This window comes from Condylostylus longicornis, unplaced genomic scaffold (assembly GCF_029603195.1).
Source record: "Condylostylus longicornis isolate FDR11 unplaced genomic scaffold, ASM2960319v2 ptg000057l, whole genome shotgun sequence".
NCBI lineage: Eukaryota > Metazoa > Arthropoda > Insecta > Diptera > Dolichopodidae > Condylostylus > Condylostylus longicornis.
Genome location: NW_026578026.1, coordinates 270215 through 291264, shown reverse-complemented (window position 1 = coordinate 291264; position 21050 = coordinate 270215). Strand labels below are relative to the sequence as shown.

At 26.8% G+C, this 21050-nt stretch overlaps 1 protein-coding gene across 1 annotated transcript in view; it reads left to right on the top strand.

Moving 5' to 3' along the window:
• LOC129612139 (uncharacterized protein K02A2.6-like) overlaps window positions 1–21050 on the top strand; it is a 179073-nt gene that overhangs the window by 38621 nt on the left and 119402 nt on the right. The window contains exons 3-4 of the mRNA XM_055525653.1: window positions 38–177; window positions 244–1557. Coding sequence (XP_055381628.1) covers window positions 38–177; window positions 244–1557 — 1454 coding nt within the window. The remainder of the gene's footprint in view (window positions 1–37; window positions 178–243; window positions 1558–21050) is intronic.

Sequence of the window (21050 nt, the reverse complement as noted above, 5' to 3'; positions counted from 1 at the left end):
AAATAAATGAATGTGGGGTAGCATGTGACATGAATAGGATGCAAGCAATTGAAAATTTAGAAAATCCAAAAAATAAAAAGGACTTACAGAAATTAATGGGCTTTATTAATTATATGGGTAGTTTTATACCTAACTTGGCTGAAGTATCAGCACCCCTTAGAGCTCTTTTAAAGAATGGTGTTTTATTTAGATGGGATAAAATTGAAATTGAATGTTTAAATAGAATAAAATTATTAATTAAAGATTCGCCCACTCTGAAACATTTTGATTTTACTGAACCTATTTCTATTCAGACTGATGCATCGAGGAGTGGATTGGGTGCATGTCTAATGCAAAAAGGAAGACCAGTTTGTTTTGCATCCAGAAGCATGACTGAAACTGAAATTAATTATCCCCAAATTGATAAGGAATTTCTGGCGGTAGTTTATGCATGTAAAAAGTTTCACAATTATATTTATGGTAGAAAAATTGAGATCATTACGGACCATAAACCCTTATTAGGAATTATGGCGAAAAAATATTATAGCATACCTTCCCCTAGATTGCAAAGGCTTAAACTTAAATTAGAAAAATACAATTTAAATTTTAGATACTGCCCAGGCAAATATATGTTTATAGCCGATTTTTTATCAAGAAATTTTAAAACGGAAAAGCAAGAATGTGAAGAAATGAATGGTCTGTCTGATATGATACACACAATAAATGTAAGTGATGAAAAGAAAAAAATTTTTCAGGATGAGACTTTAAATGATGAAATTTTAAAGGATTTATTTAAAACAATTAATGATGGTTGGCCTGTAAGAAAAGAATTATTATGTGAAAAACTGAAACCTTTTTGGAAAAATAGAAATGATCTTTTTGTAGTTGATGGATTAATATTTTTGAACGACCGTATTTTTGTACCCAAATCTTTAAGAGATGACGTATTATATCAATTACATTTACCACATCTGGGTGTTGAAAAAACTAAAAGTAGAGCTAGATCTATTGTATATTGGCCAACCATGAATTTAGAAATTGAAGAGTTAATTCATAAGTGCAACATTTGTGAAAAATACAAATATTCGGAACCCAGGGAGCCTTTAATCAATCATGATATACCTGAAATGCCATTTAGTAAAATAGGATTAGATATTATGGAATTAAATGCTAAGTCGTTTTTAATTATAGGAGACTACTACTCAAAATATTTGGATATTATACCATTGTATAATAAAACAGCTAGAACTATTATTGAGAAATTGAAGGTAGTGTTTTCATATCACGGTATTCCCAATATTGTAATAGCAGATAATATGCCTTTCAATTCATACTTGTTTAAGGAGTTTGCAAAGAAATATGATTTTAAAATTATCACGAGTAGTCCATTGTACCCAAAATCGAATGGATTTGCTGAAAAAATGGTAGGTATTTCTAAAAGACTTTTAAAAAAAACGAAGGAATCAAACAATGATTTATGGCTTTCATTACTCGAATATCGGAATACACCTATTAAGGGCTCTTGTTTGTCGCCAGTTGAAATTTTAATGGGTAGAAAAACCAGAACTTTGCTACCTGGTAAACAAATTTTTTTTAAGAATTATAATAATAAAAATAATAACGTTATTAAAACAATTGATAATAATAATAAAAGAAATAAAATGTATTATGATAGGAATGTAAAATATAAAAATCATTTTTTTGAAGGGCAAGAAGTATATATTAGAAATAATAATGAATGGGTACCTGCTACAATAAAAAGCAAAGATAAATCACCACGTTCATATTGGATTCAATTTAATGATAAAATTTTTAGAAGAAATTCGAATTTTATAAGAAAACGTAACAATTAAAATGTAAAAACATTGAATTTTGATAAATTAAATAAAATACATATATGTATGTATATAATGTACATATACATGTATAATGTAAATTATAACGATGAATAAATATTTTTATATATAATGAATTTCTATTCCAAAATAGTCTTTAATGAAAAGTTGCAGAAATTGAAATTTAAATTGAAATTTGAATACCAACTTAGTTAAATATTTTTGATAATTTTTTATAATAAGTAAATTGGATTAATAGATATAATCAATAAATTAAAATTTATTATGTATAGTTTTGAAATTGAAATTTATTTTAAAATAAAATTTAGTATTTTTAAATATAAATTTAAATTTAAAAAAGGGGAGATGTATTATGTTAATGAATTATATGTAAAACACCCCTAATGTTTAATAGTGTGAATCACACCTTATATTAAATAGCATTGCTGTACTTTATATTCAATTGTACTGTATATAGAACATATGCATATATTTTTATATTAAATATAAAAATCAGTCATAATAAACCAGTCTTAGAATAAGCATCTAATTTGTTTTATTTAAAAACTAATACAAAAACATAATTATTAAATCAGGGGGGTAATATACAGAAATAAATTTTTCAAATAAGGAAAAGGTTTGGGCATAAATCAAATAATATTTTTATTCAAATATATGTATGTACATGAATGTATTAGAATTTAATATTTTAAATTTTTTTGTTCAAGAAATTAGAAATAAAATTTTAAACACAAACATACATCATTATGAATGTATACCTATTTATTTAAAACTGCGGGTGAACATACAGAAATAAATTTTTCAAATAAAGAAAAGGTTTAAGCAACAACAAAATAATAATTTTATTCAAATACATATATGTACATATGAATGTATTAGAATTTAGCACTTTACAGTTTTTCGCTTGAACAATAAAAATAAAATTTTAACTACATACGTACATAAATTCGTATGTATATTTTTTTAAAGCTTGCTGACGAAACATAATGCTCAAAACAATAACAAATGAAGCATTAATTTTCAGATGCCACAACACATTCGATTGTTTTGATAAAAGCTGACATTTATTTAAGCTTCTTTAGATTTTCGAACTAAAAATATGTGAGATAATTTTTGAATATTATTTATTTCTCGGTTTGTGTTTCTAAAAATATAAAGTGCAAAAGAAAAACGTGCTTTTGTTACGTTATATAAAATTTTTTTCAGAAAATCTTATAATAGGACACTAGAGGCAAAACCCTATATAATGGCTTAACGGACGACAAATTTTTAAATTTTAATACAAATATACCGTACATACATGTATTTCCATAAAATTAATGTTTTGTTCATGCTTAAAGCTTTTCTTTTTTTAAAAAATTTATTTATGTATGCTAACCCACATTTTTGAATATTATATTTCAAAATGATTTATACGGCAATATTTTCATATTGTTATCTCTCCTCTTAAATCACCTTGATTATAGAAATATTCGATACAATGTATTTCGCTCCTTGTTTGAATATTTCAAGTACCATTTTCTCGTATTAAGTACCTTAAATCTCATTTAGATCCCATTAAAGTTAAATATAAGAGCACTCAATCTTTTGAATCGCTAAAAAATCCTGAAATTTCTCGACTCCCATATTTAAAAATCGTGAATTTTCTCTAAACTCCATACTCAAATGTCGTAAATTTTTAACAATAATCGAGACATAAGCGAGAGTTTACTTTATTGCTAACATCGTTAATATTTTTTAAAGTAACATTTCTATACTCTTATCTAGGCGTAAAAATTTCATCATAATATTGTTTTTCCTGTATAGTTTTTAGATTTAATTTGCAATAAATTTTTTTTACATAAGTACACTTCCACTCTCACTGATAAATTTTGCCTTTAAATGGATCGAGACGAATTTTTGGTGTTTAAAGCAATTAAAAGTATATGTAGATCCGTACATACATATTATACAAATAAATGTATTTATATTGAAGTATGGAAAAAGAAGTTTTAACTTCATATTATAACTCCCACATAAATAAATGGATTACTATAGAGGAGTTACAAATTACCCATTATACTTACGTTATAAACTATAAATTGCCTTTATTTAAAAAATTTAGCAAAATACGCGTTTCATAACATGGCATATTTCTTGAGATTTTGACTCACGGTCTTAAGTTACAGAAATTTTTAAATACAATTCTAAGTGTATTTGTCGTGTAATATCTCATTACTCGTGTAATATCTCATAGAAACATTTTTTGCCTGTGTTATTTTCGAAACGCGGCCTGACCTGGCTTTGAACCCAAGACCCTTCGGTAAAAGGACCTGTGCAATAACCACCGCACCAATGGTCAGGTAGTTAATATGTGCAATATTATTTAATAAATACAGATGATTAAAGCCCATGGTTAAAGAACTTTACTAGTACTTTTTCCTTCAAAAAATGAAAATGTCCAATATATATAAAGATCTATTGCATACATTTAGGATGAGAAAAAAAATTAAAAGAAGAATTAACATAATGAACAGTTAGCAAGTGAGCTAAGAAAAATAATTATATTTTTTGATGGCATGATATTTACCGCTAGCGTTAACTTAACTTAACCATTTATATAAGTTTACTTTTATCTCTTATTGTAACGCATCAAAAAAACAAAATAAAAAAATATTAACACAAATTTTCGTGAAACTTCATTTTTGTTTTGCATGGTTTCAAAGTAAGGTTTTATTTATATGCAGGAAAAATTTGTTACCTTTTCATTTATTGTTACCTACAGTCTGTATCTCGAAAACTAGTATAGCTCCCCCTCTCACCCATACAACTTTTTGATGGAAATTGATTAAAAAATAATCGCCGAAATTTTTTGTTACCTTATGCGAACACCTTGTACTATACTTATTTACTATAAGCTTTGCAAGAATTTGAAATTGTTTTCTATCTGTGTGTGAGATATTTTAAGTTTACTTTTTTTCTTCAAAAACGCACCTATAGATTTGTCTGTTTTCTAACCAGCAAAAAACTTAAAATAAGAAAACAAATAATTACTTCCTTTTAGACCTACTATTTTTTGAGTAAACTTATTTTAGAGCCTCGTTTTGAGTTATGTCGCTTAAAATCGTAAATTACAATTGACAATAAGTACTTTAAGCGATCAATTATTATACACGCGTAAAACCCATACAACTAATTGAAACCCATACACATACGTATGTATTCGGATTCTATAATGCGTGCGAATAAAATGTGTGAATGTGTAGGTAATACTAATAATAATTAGAGTAATGCGTATAGCATATGATTTCTATGTAAGAGGTCTCGGGTTCAAACCCTGAAAAATGCGATTTGTTAGATGAATTTTTTTTTTTTTATTGATAATTTTATTTTTTTTTTGTTCTTATGTAAAATGAAAATAAAAAAGCCCTATAAAAATCAATATCAGTGAGTTTCCACCCCTAAATGTTTTTTGAAAATACCTTATTGATCAAAGTTTAATGCAATCAAATAACACTTTCTTATTAAATTTTATCCTAAAAATATATCGTCAAGAAATTAAATGTACACTTATGTTTTGTTTAGTAATACTTTTAGAGCAAATCGCGAAAAAAATACATAAGCAAATACTTACGCACATACATACTTTTAATAAAACAATGAAGATTTTATTCACTTTAACAATTTTCTTAAGGAAGTTTTCTTTTCTTGTTATAACTCACACTTACAGAAATTATATTAACATAATATTTATACTATCAAAATTAAATACAAATTATTCCTATAAGGTGTAGTGCCATTTTGTAAAAACCGGTCACAAAGCAGCTTGGGAGGGGATTAAGGAGGAGGACGTGTGGAATTCTGGGACCCAACTCTCAAACCCTTACTTTGCCTTTTGTTCCAGGTCTCTAGCCCTTCTAGAAGTATCCGTACTTTTTGATACCGCAGGAGCCTACAATTTGTTTCAATTTTCGTAGAATGTAATTCAATTTACATATAAGTATAAACATTCACATCACATAATTATTTTTGTTCTATTCTAGTATAATAAAATATAACTGCATATAATTAACGTAGAACCATTAAAAATAAATAAACACAACAATAAAAAAAAAGTAGTATTCCTCTTTATTCTCTTCTTAAGTATTCATTTCATGATGCACTAATTTCTTTGCTGATTTAATTTAGTTTGCAGAAAATGTATTAACTACGTTAGAACAATCAATAATAATATTAAGATTAGAATACTTTATTATACTATATCCAAATGTAATCGTTTATGCTGCGTAGTAAGGCTATGGCTTATTCAAATTACAAGAATATGAAAAAAAAAATAATAAATTTTGCAGAAAATGTGTATATATGGTGTATATATGGTTATATACAACAATTGAGAACACATTTTTCGTTTTATTTTTCGGCATTGGAAATAAAATTAAACTTATGCATTTCGAAAATAATACATACAAAAATAAAAAGTTGAAAATGTTCCTATGCTACACTATTCTGAAGAACGTGATTCAAAATTTCAACAATATGCCGGATATGAGCAACACTATACATTTGTTGAGTAATTTTTATAGGCTTGCTTCTCACATCGGAGTTAGCAATAGTGAGTCAAAACTTCAACAACATGCCGTTGCATTTTATAGCATTTATTGATTGAAATATTTTTTCAACTGCCTGACCAGGCTTTGAACCTAAGACACTTCGGTAAAAGGACCGGTGTTATAACCACTACACCAATGGTCAGGTAGTTAATATGTGCAATATTATGTAATAAATACAGATGATTCAAACTTCTACATTAACATTAAATTAGTTTCATTCATATTATAAATATAAATTATATATCACATATAATTATATATAATATTATATATAACACTATACATAAACCTATTACCAAATTATTCATAAAACTACTGTATACATTTAGGATGAGCAAAAAAATTAAAAGAAGCATAACACTACATGCTGTACGTTGTAAACATTTTTTTGTACATTGTAAACATTGTTACCGACTGCATTGTGTACACAATAAGATACGCCATGTCATGGCAACAAATTTTTCATATCGGGTTTTCGGTGGGAATGCACTTCTCCATAGTAGGGAAGTGTAAATAAACTATTTTTAGCAACCTGTCGGTCAAGAAGTACTTAACAGGCATTTTTATAATATTCTGTAACAGTTTCACTTAACTAGACAATACACATTGCGGTCGGTTATGTGCTGATCACATCAGATTTTTACATTTTATCATGGCCCTTAAAATCTTGACATAAAAGTAGTTTTTATCCCATATCTCTTGAACCGTAAAAGATTTTTTAATCGTTTGAGGACTTGAATTAAAGTTTAAGAAAGTGACCAAAAAGGGAATGAAAAAAATCGAAAAAATACAAAATAAAAAAATTGGTGTTTTTCCAAAGTTTGAACGCGTGGTGTTCCGAAAGTACATAAAATAAAAAATCAAGTAATATGTTGCTTTCAAGTCCTTTACCAGCCCTTTCAAAAACTCTTCATTTTAAGCCTTTATCTTTTTCGAAAAGGAGAGTTATAAGCAAAAAAGCTAAGGCAAGTAAAATTTTGGGAAAATTCGTTTAAATCCCTGTATCTCGGAAACCGTTAAGCTTTGACAACTAGATTCAAACAAAAATTTTACCCATTTTTGATACCCTAAACAATGATACAAAATATTGTACTCTTTACTAATTCACCCTGTGTGAAATTAAAAATGCATCAAAATGAAAACAAATTTGATCTTCAAAAATGGACATATCAATTATTGAATTCGGAAAATTATTGTAAGTCGAAGGTGCAGTGCAAATAGTATTGGAATCATATTCAAATGAGCTGAGCTCAATTTCAGAAAAGTACCAAAAATTACAAAAAAAACTGTTTTTTTTTTAAATACCCTAGTTATAAAATTTACATAAGTACACTTCCGAATATTTCCCTCTCTCACTGGTAAATTTTGCAGCAAATCTTGATTAAAACTCTTAAAAAAATATGTAGATCTGCATCTACCGAACATCATTCAAATATGCATTACTATGAAATTTTGGGAAGAGAAAATTTAACTTCAAATTATAACTCCCACTTATAGTAATGGACTACTAGACACTATAGAGTATAGAGTTGTAGTCTCATATATTTCTTTTCTTCAAAACACACAAGTTATATATATATTATATTTTAAGTTATATAAACATTATATTTTTCTTCAAAAACACACAAGTAACATACATATAGATATGTTTGTTTTCTAATAAATAAATGCATAAAACTTAAAATAAGAAAACAAATAATTAGTTCAAATAAGAAAACAAATAATTAATTCTTTTAGATCTACTAGTTTTTGAGTAACTTATTTTAGAACCTCGCTTTGAGTTATGTCGCCTAAAATCGTACATTGACAATAAGCACTTTAAGCGATCAATTATTATACACGCGTAAAACCCATACAACTAATTGAAACCCATACACATATGTATGTATTTGGATTCTATAATGCGTGCGAATAAAATGTGTGAATGTGTTTAAAAACAATGCTATTTCCTGGCTAAAAAGTTCCAATGTCAGATTTTTCTTGGACCCTACTCGCAAAACCCTAAATAATGCCTTTTTTCCTAGTCTCTAGAAGTACTCGTACTTTTCCACACCTCGGAAGTAGCTATATATATAATGTTGAATGTTAACAACAAAATTAAAATGATGCCAGTAAAACAAATGTTTATAATGATTAGAAATTTTTATAATTATGTTGACGAATAAAACGCGAAATATATTCGTTAACACGATAATTATAACAGATATTATAACATGTTTTTGCACATAACGTACACATTAAACATGACGGAGTTTTGTTCATGTCAAAAATTATAAGTTTCTGTTCACTTTATATGTGAACACAATGAACGTGTTGAATTTTTGTTGTTGTTTTCTATCGCCTCGTTTTTTTATATGAGTGTATACAAGAATGGTTAAAAATTTTAAGTTCACCAATTCTGCAAACGAATTCAATGTTAATCAGAAAACACATATACGTATAAACATGCATCATAAACACAAATCACATAAATATTTGGCTATTTAAATTAATAAATAAGAACAACAATAAAAGGGGTAACAGAAATATTTGACTCTACTCTTTTCTTTAAGTATTCATTTCATAATTCATGCACAAATTTCTTTGCTGTTTTAATTTAGTTTGCAGAAAATGTGTTACTACATAATAACATATAACATCATAACAATGAATAACAATATAGAGAATAATTTATTATACAATGTATGTACATGCAAATGTAATCACTTATGCCGCGCAGAAAGCTAAAGCCTATTGAAAATAAAACGAAACATAATGATGTTGTGCAGAAAATCGGTATACATTTTGTACAAATATACAATGCAAATACGATATTATACATACATTGTATTATACATATGTACATTTTTTTCGTTTTCTTTTTATATGTGATTTCTTCTGCAAGCGTTGGAGATCTTATTTAACCTAATGTTAATAAAAAAACAGACGTAAAATACGATGATTTTTGAAGAGTTATACAGAATATGAATAAAAGAAAGAATTAGAAATGTAAATTCAAGGTAGTGCGTAGCTCAGTAGTTAAAGTGGCAATCTTATAAACAAAATTATTAAGATTGATGCCTGGTCCTGTGCGGAATGTAATTTTTTTTGTTTAATTTGTAAGTTTTTTTTTTATTTTATTTTCTTAAATTTTTTTTTATTTGAAAACAAAGAAAATATGCATATTTAAATGTACAACAGCTGATAATAATATTATTGTAAAAGTTTAGCAAAAATTCGGAAAAATTTTCAAGGACATACAAAAATGCATAGAAAGCTTTAAAAAATATGCATACATACATACATACATATGTACGCATGTTTATTTCTTCCTAGCGAGACAGAGTATTCAAAACCATAGGTAAACATATAAAATTAATTATTTTTTTAAATAAAGGAAAGATTTAGGAAAAAAATTTATTAAATATTGAATTTGACATTTTAGAATATTTCGTTCGAACAATTACAAATGAAGCATTAAAATTTATGTAGATATCACTAAACATCTGATGTCTTTGAATTAAGGCTGAAAAGCTTATTCCGATTTATCGTCCTTAAAAATATTAAGATCATTATATTTTCAAATATTATTTGATTTTTTTGATTTGTGTTTCTGATAATATAAAGTATAAAATAAAGGTGTGCTTTTGCTATACAAAAATTTTTTCAGAAAATCTTAAAAAAGAGCTATTTCGGGGCTAAAAAGTTCCAATGTAAGATTTTTCTGGGATCCTGGAGGCAAAACCCTATCTAATGCCTTTTGTCCCATGTCTCTAGCCCTTCTAGAAGTACCCGTACTTTTTGGTATCTGAGAAGAAGCTATATATATATAATGTAAAATAGGATGGTTTTTGAAGAGTCATACGAAAAATAAATAAAATATAAAATTATAAAGGGAAATTCAAGGTACTGCGTAGCCTAGTGCGTAGCGTGGTAGTCTGATAGCCAGAAGGTTTGAAGGCCAGATTGATCGATGCTTGCCTGGATGTTGTCGTATTTTTCTTTTTTTTGGATTATATTAAATTTTTTTTTTGTTTTGTTTAATTTTTTTGTTTTATTTTTTTTTAAATATATAACATATAAATATTATTATAAAAAGTTTAAAGAAAATTTCCAAAAAAATATTGTTATAATAGTTAAGTATATAAATATGTATGTATATTTTTTTTATAGCTTCCTAACTAAGTTTTTTTAAGCTTTCTATATGAATTGAATAATATTCAAAACTGTAGTTTGGCATATAGAAAAACATAATTATTAAATCAGGGGGGTAATATACAGAAATAAATTTTTCAAATAAGGAAAAGGTTTGGGCATAAATCAAATAATATTTTTATTCAAATATATGTATGTACATGAATGTATTAGAATTTAATATTTTAAATTTTTTTGTTCAAGAAATTAGAAATAAAATTTTAAACACAAACATACATCATTATGAATGTATACCTATTTATTTAAAACTGCGGGTGAACATACAGAAATAAATTTTTCAAATAAAGAAAAGGTTTAAGCAACAACAAAATAATAATTTTATTCATATATGTAAATATGAATGTATTAGAATTTAGCACTTTACAGTTTTTCGCTTGAACAATAAAAATAAAATTTTAACTACATACGTACATAAATTCGTATGTATATTTTTTTAAAGCTTGCTGACGAAACATAATGCTCAAAACAATAACAAATGAAGCATTAATTTTCAGATGCCACAACAGATTCGATTGTTTTGATAAAAGCTGACATTTATTTAAGCTTCTTTAGATTTTCGAACTAAAAATATGTGAGATAATTTTTGAATATTATTTATTTCTCGGTTTGTGTTTCTAAAAATATAAAGTGCAAAAGAAAAACGTGCTTTTGTTATGTAAAAATTTTTTCAGAAAATCTTATAATAGGGCTTTTTCGGGGCTAAAAATCTCAAATTTTTCTGGAACACTAGAGGCAAAACCCTATATAATGCCTTAATGGACGACAAATTTTTAAATTTTAATACAAATATACCGTACATACATGTATTTCAATAAAATTAATGTTTTGTTTATGCTTAAAGCTTTTCTTTTTTTAAAAAATTTATTTATGTATGCTAACCCACAGTTTTGAATATTATATTTCAAAATCATTTATACGGCAATATTTTCATATTGTTATCTCTCCTCTAAAATCACCTTGATTATAGAAATATTCGATACAATGTATTTCGCTCCTTGTTTGAATATTTCAAGTACCATTTTCTCGTATTAAGTACCTTAAATCTCATTTAGATCCCATTAAAGTTAAATATAAGAGCACTCAATCTTTTGAATCGCTAAAAAATCCTGAAATTTCTCGACTCCCATATTTAAAAATCGTGAATTTTCTCTAAACTCCATACTCAAATGTCGTAAATTTTTAACAATAATCGAGACATAAGCGAGAGTTTACTTTATTGCTAACATCGTTAATATTTTTTAAAGTAACATTTCTATACTCTTATCTAGGCGTAAAAATTTCATCATAATATTGTTTTTCCTGTATAGTTTTTAGATTTAATTTGCAATAAATTTTACATAAGTACACTTCCACCCTCACTGATAAATTTTGCCTTAAATGGATCGAGACGAATTTTTGGTGTTTAAAGCAATTAAAAGTATATGTAGATCCGTACATACATATTATACAAATAATGTATTTATATTGAAGTATGGAAAAAGAAGTTTTAACTTCATATTATAACTCCAACATAAATAAATGGATTACTATAGAGGAGTCATAAATGGATTACTATAGAGGAGTTCTACACGTACTAATCAAAAATACATAGTTACAAATTACCCATTATACTTACGTTATAAATTATAAATTGACTTTATTTAAAAAATTTAGCAAAAAACGCGTTTCATAACACGGCATATTTCTTGAGATTTTGACTCACGGTCTTAAGTTACAGAAATTTTTATTTACAATTCTGAGCTTTAGACATTTCTCGCGTAATATCTCATAGAAACATTTTTTGCCAGTGTTATTTTCGAAACGCGGCCTGACCAGGTTTTGAACCCACGACCCTTGGTTAAAGGACCGGTGTTATAACCACTACACCAATGGTCAGGTAGTTAATATGTGCAATATTATGTAATAAATACAGATGATTCAAACTTCTACATTAACATTAAATTAGTTTCATTCATATTATAAATATAAATTATATATCACATATAATTATATATAATATTATATATAACACTATACATAAACCTATTACCAAATTATTCATAAAACTACTGTATACATTTAGGATGAGCAAAAAAATTAAAAGAAGCATAACACTACATGCTGTACGTTGTAAACATTTTTTTGTACATTGTAAACATTGTTACCGACTGCATTGTGTACACAATAAGATACGCGATGTCATGGCAACAAATTTTTCATATCGGGTTTTCGGTGTTAATGCACTTCTCCATAGTAGGGAAGTGTAAATAAACTATTTTTAGCAACCTGTTAGTCAAGAAGTACTTAACAGGCATTTTTATAATATTCTGTAACAGTTTCACTTAACTAGACAATACACATTGCGGTCGGTTATGTGCTGGTCACATCAGATTTTTACATTTTATCATGGCGCTTAAAATCTAAAAATCTTGACATAAAAGTGGTTTTTATCCCATATCTCTTGAACCGTAAAATATTTTTTAATCGTTTGAGGACTTGAATTAAAGCTTAAGAAAGTGACCAAAAAGGGAATGAAAAAAATCGAAAAAATACAAAATAAAAAAATTGCAGTTTTTCCAAAGTTTGAACGCGTGGTGTTCCGAAAGTACATAAAATAAAAAATCAAGTAGTATGTTGCTTTCAAGTCCTTTACCAGCCCTTTCAAAAACTCTTCACCTTTTTTTACGTGTTTTTGTCCCAAGTCCACAGCCCATCTAGAAGTACCCGCAAATTTTCACACCTCAGAGATAGCTATATATGTATATAATTAGTCATGTGTACTTGCATTGCAAGTCTTGCAAATATTATGTCTGTAGTTTTGAAATTATGTTCCATTCTGTGCGTGAATTTACTTTTTTTCTTCAAAAACACACAAGTAACATACATATAGATATGTTTGTTTTCTAATAAATAAATGCATAAAACTTAGAATAAGAAAACAAATAATTAGTTCCTTTTAGATCTACTAGTTTTTGAGTAACTTATTTTAGAACCTCGCTTTGAGTTATGTCGCCTAAAATCGTACATTGACAATAAGCACTTTAAGCGATCAATTATTATACACGCGTAAAACCCATACAACTAATTGAAACCCATACACATATGTATGTATTTGGATTCTATAATGCGTGCGAATAAAATGTGTGAATGTGTTTAAAAACAATGCTATTTCCTGGCTAAAAAGTTCCAATGTCAGATTTTTCTTGGACCCTACTCGCAAAACCCTAAATAATGCCGTTTTTCCCAGTCTCTAGAAGTACTGGTACTTTTCCACACCTCGGAAGTAGCTATATGTATATATAATGTTGAATGTTAACAACAAAATTAAAATGATGCCAGTAAAACAAATGTTTATAATGATTAGAAATTTTTATAATTATGTTGACGAATAAAACGCGAAATATATTCGTTAACACGATAATTATAACAGATATTATAACATGTTTTTGCACATAACGTACACATTAAACATGACGGAGTTTTGTTCATGTCAAAAATTATAAGTTTCTGTTCACTTTATATGTGAACACAATGAACGTGTTGAATTTTTGTTGTTGTTTTCTCTCGCCTCGTTTTATATGAGTGTATACGAGAATGGTTAAAAATTTTAAGTTCACCAATTCTGCAAACGAATTGAATGTTAATCAGAAAACACATATACGTATAAACATGCATCATAAACACAAATCACATAAATATTTGGCTATTTAAATTAATAAATAAGAACAACAATAAAAAGGGTAACAGAAATATTTGATAAGTATTCATTTCATAAATCATGCACAAATTTCTTTACTGTTTTAATTTAGTTTGCAGAAAATGTGTTACTACATAATAACATATAACATCATAACAATGAATAACAATATAGAGAATAATTTATTATACAATGTATGTACATGCAAATGTAATCACTTATGCCGCGCAGAAAGCTAAAGCCTATTGAAAATAAAACGAAACATAATGATGTTGTGCAGAAAATCGGTATACATTTTATACAAATATACAATACAAATACGATATTATACATACATTGTATTATACATATGTACATTTTTTTCGTTTTCTTTTTATATGTGATTTCTTCTGCAAGCGTTGGAGATCTTATTTAACCTAATGTTAATAAAAAAACAGACGTAAAATACGATGATTTTTGAAGAGTTATACAGAATATGAATAAAAGAAAGAATTAGAAATGTAAATTCAAGGTAGTGCGTAGCTCAGTAGTTAAAGTGGCAATCTTATAAACAAAATTATTAAGATTGATGCCTGGTCCTGTGCGGAATGTATTTTTTTTTTGTTTAATTTGTAAGTTTTTTTTTTATTTTATTTTCTTAAATTTTTTTTTATTTGAAAACAAAAAAAATATGCATATTTAAATGTACAACAGCTGATAATAATATTATTGTAAAAGTTTAGCAAAAATTCGGAAAAATTTTCAAGTACATACAAAAATGCACAGAAAGCTTTAAAAAATATACATACATACATACATACATATGTACGCATGTTTATTTCTTCCTAGCGAAACAGAATATTCAAAACTGTAGGTAAACATAGAAAATTAATTATTTTTTTAAATAAAGGAAAGATTTAGGGAAAAAATTTATTAAATATTGAAATTTGACATTTTAGAATATTTCGTTCGAACAATTACAAATGAAGCATTAAAATTTATGTAGATATCACTAAACATCTGATGTCTTTGAATTAAGGCTGAAAAGCTTATTCCGATTTATCGTCCTTAAAAATATTAAGATCATTATATTTTCAAATATTATTTGATTTTTTTGATTTGTGTTTCTGATAATATAAAGTATAAAATAAAGGTGTGCTTTTGCTATACAAAAATTTTTTCAGAAAATCTTAAAAAAGAGCTATTTCGGGGCTAAAAAGTTCCAATGTAAGATTTTTCTGGGATCCTGGAGGCAAAACCCTATGTAATGCCTTTTGTCCCATGTCTCTAGCCCTTCTAGAAGTACCCGTACTTTTTGGTATCTGAGAAGAAGCTATATATATATAATGTAAAATAGGATGGTTTTTGAAGAGTCATACGAAAAATAAATAAAATATAGAATTATAAAGGGAAATTCAAGGTACTGCGTAGCCTAGTGCGTAGCGTGGTAGTCTGATAGCCAGAAGGTTATTTGATCGCTGCTTGCCTGGATGCTGTCGTATTTTTCTTTTTTTGGATTATATTAAATTTTTTTTTTGTTTTGTTTAATTTTTTTGTTTTATTTTTTTTTAAATATATAACATATAAATATTATTATAAAAAGTTTAAAGAAAATTTCCAAAAAAATATTGTTATAATAGTTAAGTATATAAATATGTATGTATATTTTTTTTATAGCTTCCTAACTAAGTTTTTTTAAGCTTTCTATATGAATTGAATAATATTCAAAACTGTAGTTTGGCATATAGAAAAACATAATTATTAAATCAGGGGGGTAATATACAGAAATAAATTTTTCAAATAAGGAAAAGGTTTGGGCATAAATCAAATAATATTTTTATTCAAATATATGTATGTACATGAATGTATTAGAATTTAATATTTTAAATTTTTTTGTTCAAGAAATTAGAAATAAAATTTTAAACACAAACATACATCATTATGAATGTATACCTATTTATTTAAAACTGCGGGTGAACATACAGAAATAAATTTTTCAAATAAAGAAAAGGTTTAAGCAACAACAAAATAATAATTTTATTCATATATGTAAATATGAATGTATTAGAATTTAGCACTTTACAGTTTTTCGCTTGAACAATAAAAATAAAATTTTAACTACATACGTACATAAATTCGTATGTATATTTTTTTAAAGCTTGCTGACGAAACATAATGCTCAAAACAATAACAAATGAAGCATTAATTTTCAGATGCCACAACAGATTCGATTGTTTTGATAAAAGCTGACATTTATTTAAGCTTCTTTAGATTTTCGAACTAAAAATATGTGAGATAATTTTTGAATATTATTTATTTCTCGGTTTGTGTTTCTAAAAATATAAAGTGCAAAAGAAAAACGTGCTTTTGTTATGTAAAAATTTTTTCAGAAAATCTTATAATAGGGCTTTTTCGGGGCTAAAAATCTCAAATTTTTCTGGAACACTAGAGGCAAAACCCTATATAATGCCTTAATGGACGACAAATTTTTAAATTTTAATACAAATATACCGTACATACATGTATTTCAATAAAATTAATGTTTTGTTTATGCTTAAAGCTTTTCTTTTTTTAAAAAATTTATTTATGTATGCTAACCCACAGTTTTGAATATTATATTTCAAAATCATTTATACGGCAATATTTTCATATTGTTATCTCTCCTCTAAAATCACCTTGATTATAGAAATATTCGATACAATGTATTTCGCTCCTTGTTTGAATATTTCAAGTACCATTTTCTCGTATTAAGTACCTTAAATCTCATTTAGATCCCATTAAAGTTAAATATAAGAGCACTCAATCTTTTGAATCGCTAAAAAATCCTGAAATTTCTCGACTCCCATATTTAAAAATCGTGAATTTTCTCTAAACTCCATACTCAAATGTCGTAAATTTTTAACAATAATCGAGACATAAGCGAGAGTTTACTTTATTGCTAACATCGTTAATATTTTTTAAAGTAACATTTCTATACTCTTATCTAGGCGTAAAAATTTCATCATAATATTGTTTTTCCTGTATAGTTTTTAGATTTAATTTGCAATAAATTTTACATAAGTACACTTCCACCCTCACTGATAAATTTTGCCTTAAATGGATCGAGACGAATTTTTGGTGTTTAAAGCAATTAAAAGTATATGTAGATCCGTACATACATATTATACAAATAATGTATTTATATTGAAGTATGGAAAAAGAAGTTTTAACTTCATATTATAACTCCAACATAAATAAATGGATTACTATAGAGGAGTCATAAATGGATTACTATAGAGGAGTTCTACACGTACTAATCAAAAATACATAGTTACAAATTACCCATTATACTTACGTTATAAATTATAAATTGACTTTATTTAAAAAATTTAGCAAAAAACGCGTTTCATAACACGGCATATTTCTTGAGATTTTGACTCACGGTCTTAAGTTACAGAAATTTTTATTTACAATTCTGAGCTTTAGACATTTCTCGCGTAATATCTCATAGAAACATTTTTTGCCAGTGTTATTTTCGAAACGCGGCCTGACCAGGTTTTGAACCCACGACCCTTGGTTAAAGGACCGGTGTTATAACCACTACACCAATGGTCAGGTAGTTAATATGTGCAATATTATGTAATAAATACAGATGATTCAAACTTCTACATTAACATTAAATTAGTTTCATTCATATTATAAATATAAATTATATATCACATATAATTATATATAATATTATATATAACACTATACATAAACCTATTACCAAATTATTCATAAAACTACTGTATACATTTAGGATGAGCAAAAAAATTAAAAGAAGCATAACACTACATGCTGTACGTTGTAAACATTTTTTTGTACATTGTAAACATTGTTACCGACTGCATTGTGTACACAATAAGATACGCGATGTCATGGCAACAAATTTTTCATATCGGGTTTTCGGTGTTAATGCACTTCTCCATAGTAGGGAAGTGTAAATAAACTATTTTTAGCAACCTGTTAGTCAAGAAGTACTTAACAGGCATTTTTATAATATTCTGTAACAGTTTCACTTAACTAGACAATACACATTGCGGTCGGTTATGTGCTGGTCACATCAGATTTTTACATTTTATCATGGCGCTTAAAATCTAAAAATCTTGACATAAAAGTGGTTTTTATCCCATATCTCTTGAACCGTAAAATATTTTTTAATCGTTTGAGGACTTGAATTAAAGCTTAAGAAAGTGACCAAAAAGGGAATGAAAAAAATCGAAAAAATACAAAATAAAAAAATTGCAGTTTTTCCAAAGTTTGAACGCGTGGTGTTCCGAAAGTACATAAAATAAAAAATCAAGTAGTATGTTGCTTTCAAGTCCTTTACCAGCCCTTTCAAAAACTCTTCACCTTTTTTTACGTGTTTTTGTCCCAAGTCCACAGCCCATCTAGAAGTACCCGCAAATTTTCACACCTCAGAGATAGCTATATATGTATATAATTAGTCATGTGTACTTGCATTGCAAGTCTTGCAAATATTATGTCTGTAGTTTTGAAATTATGTTCCATTCTGTGCGTGAATTTACTTTTTTTCTTCAAAAACACACAAGTAACATACATATAGATATGTTTGTTTTCTAATAAATAAATGCATAAAACTTAGAATAAGAAAACAAATAATTAGTTCCTTTTAGATCTACTAGTTTTTGAGTAACTTATTTTAGAACCTCGCTTTGAGTTATGTCGCCTAAAATCGTACATTGACAATAAGCACTTTAAGCGATCAATTATTATACACGCGTAAAACCCATACAACTAATTGAAACCCATACACATATGTATGTATTTGGATTCTATAATGCGTGCGAATAAAATGTGTGAATGTGTTTAAAAACAATGCTATTTCCTGGCTAAAAAGTTCCAATGTCAGATTTTTCTTGGACCCTACTCGCAAAACCCTAAATAATGCCGTTTTTCCCAGTCTCTAGAAGTACTGGTACTTTTCCACACCTCGGAAGTAGCTATATGTATATATAATGTTGAATGTTAACAACAAAATTAAAATGATGCCAGTAAAACAAATGTTTATAATGATTAGAAATTTTTATAATTATGTTGACGAATAAAACGCGAAATATATTCGTTAACACGATAATTATAACAGATATTATAACATGTTTTTGCACATAACGTACACATTAAACATGACGGAGTTTTGTTCATGTCAAAAATTATAAGTTTCTGTTCACTTTATATGTGAACACAATGAACGTGTTGAATTTTTGTTGTTGTTTTCTCTCGCCTCGTTTTATATGAGTGTATACGAGAATGGTTAAAAATTTTAAGTTCACCAATTCTGCAAACGAATTGAATGTTAATCAGAAAACACATATACGTATAAACATGCATCATAAACACAAATCACATAAATATTTGGCTATTTAAATTAATAAATAAGAACAACAATAAAAAGGGTAACAGAAATATTTGATAAGTATTCATTTCATAAATCATGCACAAATTTCTTTACTGTTTTAATTTAGTTTGCAGAAAATGTGTTACTACATAATAACATATAACATCATAACAATGAATAACAATATAGAGAATAATTTATTATACAATGTATGTACATGCAAATGTAATCACTTATGCCGCGCAGAAAGCTAAAGCCTATTGAAAATAAAACGAAACATAATGATGTTGTGCAGAAAATCGGTATACATTTTATACAAATATACAATACAAATACGATATTATACATACATTGTATTATACATATGTACATTTTTTTCGTTTTCTTTTTATATGTGATTTCTTCTGCAAGCGTTGGAGATCTTATTTAACCTAATGTTAATAAAAAAACAGACGTAAAATACGATGATTTTTGAAGAGTTATACAGAATATGAATAAAAGAAAGAATTAGAAATGTAAATTCAAGGTAGTGCGTAGCTCAGTAGTTAAAGTGGCAATCTTATAAACAAAATTATTAAGATTGATGCCTGGTCCTGTGCGGAATGTAATTTTTTTTGTTTAATTTGTAAGTTTTTTTTTTATTTTATTTTCTTAAATTTTTTTTTATTTGAAAACAAAGAAAATATGCATATTTAAATGTACAACAGCTGATAATAATATTATTGTAAAAGTTTAGCAAAAATTCGGAAAAATTTTCAAGGACATACAAAAATGCATAGAAAGCTTTAAAAAATATGCATACATACATACATACATATGTACGCATGTTTATTTCTTCCTAGCGAGACAGAGTATTCAAAACCATAGGTAAACATATAAAATTAATTATTTTTTTAAATAAAGGAAAGATTTAGGAAAAAAATTTATTAAATATTGAATTTGACATTTTAGAATATTTCGTTCGAACAATTACAAATGAAGCATTAAAATTTATGTAGATATCACTAAACATCTGATGTCTTTGAATTAAGGCTGAAAAGCTTATTCCGATTTATCGTCCTTAAAAATATTAAGATCATTATATTTTCAAATATTATTTGATTTTTTTGATTTGTGTTTCTGATAATATAAAGTATAAAATAAAGGTGTGCTTTTGCTATACAAAAATTTTTTCAGAAAATCTTAAAAAAGAGCTATTTCGGGGCTAAAAAGTTCCAATGTAAGATTTTTCTGGGATCCTGGAGGCAAAACCCTATCTAATGCCTTTTGTCCCATGTCTCTAGCCCTTCTAGAAGTACCCGTACTTTTTGGTATCTGAGAAGAAGCTATATATATATAATGTAAAATAGGATGGTTTTTGAAGAGTCATACGAAAAATAAATAAAATATAAAATTAT